The sequence below is a fragment of the Lagopus leucura genome, unplaced genomic scaffold, assembly GCF_019238085.1.
Source record: "Lagopus leucura isolate 7727_CA_CO unplaced genomic scaffold, USGS_WTPT01 34600-0_obj-0_obj, whole genome shotgun sequence".
In the NCBI taxonomy this organism is placed as follows: domain Eukaryota; kingdom Metazoa; phylum Chordata; class Aves; order Galliformes; family Phasianidae; genus Lagopus; species Lagopus leucura.
Window position 1 is genome coordinate 1 of NW_024963824.1, and position 3,587 is coordinate 3,587.

Genomic DNA, 3,587 nt, shown 5'->3' on the forward strand with positions numbered 1-3,587 from the left:
GATCCCTGTGAGAGTGGCAACTTCAGGGTGCACACGGTCATGACTCTGGAGCAGCAGGTGAGCCAGCTCCTCTGCAGAGGGGAGAAGGGACTCAGATCCGTCCCTGCTGTGACTCCGTCGTCGTCCTGCAGGACATGGTGTGCTACACGGCGCAGACGCTGGTCCGGATCCTCTCTCATGGAGGCTACAGGAAGATCCTGGGCCAGGAGGGCGACGCCAGCTGTAAGCAGGGTTTGGGGTTGGAAGCGGTTCCTCCGTGCTGTTAGGAGGCGGAGCGGCGGCGCTGCTCTGGGAAGCAGCCGGTGGCAGCCGCTCAGCTGCAGGGACGAGTCGGTGGCTGTGTTTCCCCCTGCTGGCGCATCCCGGGAACGAAGCTTTGAGCTGCGTGCTCAGCTCTCCTTCCTGCAGATCTGGCTTCCGAGATGTCCACGTGGGACGGAGTGATAGTGACACCTTCGGAGAAAGCTTACGAGAAACCTCCAGAGAAGAAAGAAGGAGAAGAGGAAGAGGAAAACCAGGAAGAACCCGCTGCGGGCGAGGAGGAGGAAAGCATGGAGACCCAGGAGTGATTTGCCCAGGTAAAGCCTGAGAGGAGGGAGCAGGAAGAGGCTGGGCAGAGCTCTGCCTCCCACAGTCCCTGCTCTGCCCCTGCAGCGCAGCTCAGCACCACCGGCTGCTCCTGGAGGAGGCACTCGAAGAACTGAGCAGAGGAACGAAATCAACCCCAGCAAACACACCCAACCGATGCCATCTGTCCCTTGTATTTGTTTTTATAGGTTGACATTAAAGTATTCTCCCTTTTGAGTGAGTTCTGTCTGTTTTGGGGGAGAAGATACACGCTACAGAAAGGGGTTAAAGCTCCGGTACCTGGAAGGGAGTCTTAATCTTGACAAGCTCTACCTGGGGGTGATGAATTCCCCTTCTGTTTGTGCTGGCTCTGCTTCCACTGAGGCACACCCTGTAAGGCCGTGTCTGTGACACACACTGCCTCCCCATTCCGTAAGCAACACGCAGTCCCTTTTATTACAGTCCCTACAAGCCTAAAAACACAGTAGAGTCCCCCAGTTCCTTATGCTGCAGCTGAAGCACCGCGGGCTGCAGGGCTCCCCTCCTGTGCTGCCAACACGGGGCTCCCAGCTTTGCAAGGCACCTCCCCGCTCAGAGCTTCTGCTCCATCCCAGCTCCCAGGGGCGGCTGTGGGTCCTGCTGGGTGCTGCAGTGGGGCTCACTTGCTGGGCAGACCCTGGGGGTATCCGCCTGCTGCCTCCAGCATCGCCCTCCTGCGCATCGTCTCCTTGGCCACGCTGTGGTTCAGCCGCCGCAGCCTCTCCTGGAGTGGGAGAACAGCAGCCGTGAGCACAAAGCGATGGCAATTCCTCCCCCCCCCCCCAAAAAAAAAACCACAACGGAGCCCCAACATCTGACCTGGGCGTTTTGCAGGATGTTGTTCACCAGCACCACCCTGCGCCGGGCGTTCAGCAGCTTCTTCACATAGGGATCGAGATCCAGAGCCACTTTCTGATCCTCATTGATTCGGCACAGCTCTGCGGGACGGCACGCAGTGGCCACGGGGCGCCGCAACCCCGACGGCAGCCGGACGATCCCCCCCCCCAGCACGGCAGCCGACCCCCCACCCCTCACCTGTCGCCAGGCTGTCGATGTGCTCCCGCAGCTCCACTTGGCTCTCCCTGCAAGCAGCGCTGAGTCGGTGACGAAGCCCCGCAGCCCCCGCGCACCCCCGACGCGATCCCCGTTATCCCCTATGAGAGCCTCTCGCCCCCAAGTCACCCCAAACGCAAACGGGCGCAGCCGCCCCGCCCCGGCCCGCACACCGCCCTGCAGGCCCTGCAGGCCCAAACCGCGGCCCACCGCCCCGCGCGGCCCCGCACCTGACCGCATGCACGTGCCCGTCCAGCTGCCGCACGGCGGGCCGCAGGAACTGCAGCAGCCCCTCAGCGAACAGCTCCCGCGCGGCCGGACCGCCGCTCCCCGCCGCCATCTTAGCGTCACCGGAAGTGATGACGGAGCACTTCCGGTCAGCGCGCAAAGGGCTGCTGGGAAATGGAGTCCGCGATGCGCCGAGCGCCGCCATGAAGCGCCGCCTCAAATCCGCCGCAACTCCGCTTTTTTCGGGTAATTTGGTTTTGTTCTTTTTTTAACTTTTTTTAACCTTTATTTTTTTAAACGTTTTTTAACTTCACTTTTTTTACATTTTTTTATTTTCTTACTTTTTTTTAAAACTTCATTTCTGTACTTTTTATTTTTTTACTTTTTAACTATTTTTTAAACTTTTTTTTACTCCGTTTTTCCACTCCTTTCTCCCCCCTTTTTTACTTCTATTTCCCCTTTATTTTCTCCTTACTTTTTTTCACCTTAATTTTTTTTTCTTTACTTTCCTTTTTTTCTTTTTCATTTCCCCCCCTTTATTTCTTCCCTTTATTTTCTCCTTATTTTCTTCCCTTTCCACTTTGTTTCTTTATTTTCCTTCTTTTTTCTCCTTTTTTTTTAATTTTTTTCCCCATTTTTTCTTTTTTTCCATTCTCCCCACTTTTTTCCCCACTTTTTTCCCCCACATTTTCCCCATTTTTTTTTCATTTTCCCCACTTCTTTTTTTTCCACATTCCCCCCATTTCTTTTCCATTTTCCCCACCTTTTTTCCCCATCTTTTTTTTTACATCTCCCCATTTTCTTTTACAACCCCCCCACTTTTTTTCCCACCCCCCCTTTAATTACACCCCCCAACCTTTCCTTACATCTCCCCAATCTTTCCATTTCCCCCCATTTTTTAAACATTTTTTCCCCGCTTTTTTCCCCCCGTTTCCCCCGCTTTTTTTTCACGTCCCTCCACATTTCTTTCATTTTCCCCCACTTCTTTTTCCCATCCTTCCCCGCTTTTCCTTCACCCTCCCCCACTTTTTCCCCCTCCCCTTCCCCCCTCCCCCCCCGCACAACGCACTCAGCGCAGCGCCGCAGGCTCGGCAGCCGGCATGGCGTGCAGAACCTCATCCAGGAGCTGCATCGCGCGGTGCAGCTGCACCTCGATCCAACACGGCGTGTTTTTGATGCTCTGCCGCGGATAATCCGGCCCCCAACCCTTCACGAAGCTCAGCCGCAGGATGCACAGCCGCCGCAGATCATCCACGCCGATCCCGGCCGCCGCCGACAGCCCTGACCGATCGCCTCGCCGCTTATTTGGGCTCCTCACGATGCCCCCCCCACCTCCTCCCCCCCCCCAAAATCCCCGCTGCGCGCTCACCCACAGCCGGAGCGATGCCTCCCACCGCCCCGGGTCCCGGGATGTTTCCAGCCACGGCGGCCGCTTGGGTTGCGGCAGCGGCTTGAGCTGTGGCTGCTTGCTGCTGCATCTGCCGATGGCATTGCCGCAAATCAAACACCTGGGGGAGCAACGAACAGGGGGGGATTTCAGCTGCCTCCTGAAATCCCTTCGGACGCTTGGCGGCGATTCCTTTTTTAAGGGTCCCATCCCCGCCCCCCCAGCATCGGGGATCGGCAGCCCTGCACTCACAGAGTCACGGCACCGTTTGGGTTGGGAGGGAGCTCAGCGATGGCGAAGCTGCGACCCCACA

The 3,587-nt window shown here is 57.0% G+C and overlaps 3 protein-coding genes across 5 annotated transcripts; 1 reads left to right on the forward strand and 2 right to left on the reverse strand.

Annotated features, from left to right (window-relative positions):
- The first annotated feature begins 6 nt into the window (after window positions 1-6).
- Window positions 7-804, forward strand: LOC122191388 (interleukin enhancer-binding factor 2-like). 2 transcript variants are annotated; one of them, XM_042891647.1, is made up of 4 exons: window positions 7-57; window positions 132-222; window positions 409-578; window positions 655-804. In XM_042891647.1, exons 1-3 carry the CDS (start codon window positions 40-42, stop codon window positions 567-569), a joined length of 270 nt encoding a protein of 89 aa, XP_042747581.1. In that variant the 5' UTR covers window positions 7-39; the 3' UTR covers window positions 570-578; window positions 655-804. The 2 variants fall into 2 exon arrangements, with proteins under 2 accessions (XP_042747581.1, XP_042747580.1); XM_042891646.1 differs by having other exon boundaries at window positions 409-804.
- SNAPIN (SNAP associated protein) lies at window positions 746-2,186 on the reverse strand. Its single transcript, XM_042891644.1, has 4 exons — window positions 1,890-2,186; window positions 1,642-1,688; window positions 1,426-1,544; window positions 746-1,330 (listed from the first exon to the last, which is right to left on the reverse strand). The coding sequence occupies exons 1-4, from the start codon at window positions 2,090-2,092 to the stop codon at window positions 1,226-1,228; spliced, it is 474 nt and encodes a 157-aa protein (XP_042747578.1). The 5' UTR covers window positions 2,093-2,186; the 3' UTR covers window positions 746-1,225.
- A 758-nt stretch (window positions 2,187-2,944) lies between these two features.
- LOC122191389 (mothers against decapentaplegic homolog 4-like) lies at window positions 2,945-3,587 on the reverse strand. Of its 2 annotated transcripts, XR_006182396.1 has the most exons (3): window positions 3,527-3,587; window positions 3,257-3,395; window positions 2,945-3,168 (listed from the first exon to the last, which is right to left on the reverse strand). XR_006182396.1 is itself a non-coding variant. In XM_042891648.1 (2 exons), the coding sequence occupies exons 1-2, from the start codon at window positions 3,363-3,365 to the stop codon at window positions 2,957-2,959; spliced, it is 321 nt and encodes a 106-aa protein (XP_042747582.1). In that variant the 5' UTR covers window positions 3,366-3,484; the 3' UTR covers window positions 2,945-2,956. The 2 variants fall into 2 exon arrangements, 1 of the variants encoding a protein (XP_042747582.1); XM_042891648.1 differs by lacking the exon at window positions 3,527-3,587 and having other exon boundaries at window positions 3,257-3,484.

Excerpts from the sequence above, each read along its gene's own strand:
- LOC122191388 (XM_042891646.1), top strand. Across the intron at positions 223-408 it reads CCAGGAGGGCGACGCCAGCT|ATCTGGCTTCCGAGATGTCC; the intron begins GTAAGCAGGGTT and ends TCCTTCCTGCAG.
- SNAPIN (XM_042891644.1), bottom strand. The coding sequence starts at position 2,092 with ATGGCGGCGCTCGGCGCATCGCGGACTCCATTTCCCAGCAGCCCTTTG. Across the intron at positions 1,545-1,641 it reads CATCGACAGCCTGGCGACAG|AGCTGTGCCGAATCAATGAG; the intron begins GTGAGGGGTGGG and ends GCCGTCCCGCAG. Across the intron at positions 1,331-1,425 it reads ACATCCTGCAAAACGCCCAG|GAGAGGCTGCGGCGGCTGAA; the intron begins GTCAGATGTTGG and ends CTCCCACTCCAG.
- LOC122191389 (XM_042891648.1), bottom strand. The coding sequence starts at position 3,365 with ATGCAGCAGCAAGCAGCCACAGCTCAAGCCGCTGCCGCAACCCAAGCG. Across the intron at positions 3,169-3,256 it reads AGGCATCGCTCCGGCTGTGG|GGCTGTCGGCGGCGGCCGGG; the intron begins GTGAGCGCGCAG and ends GCGATCGGTCAG.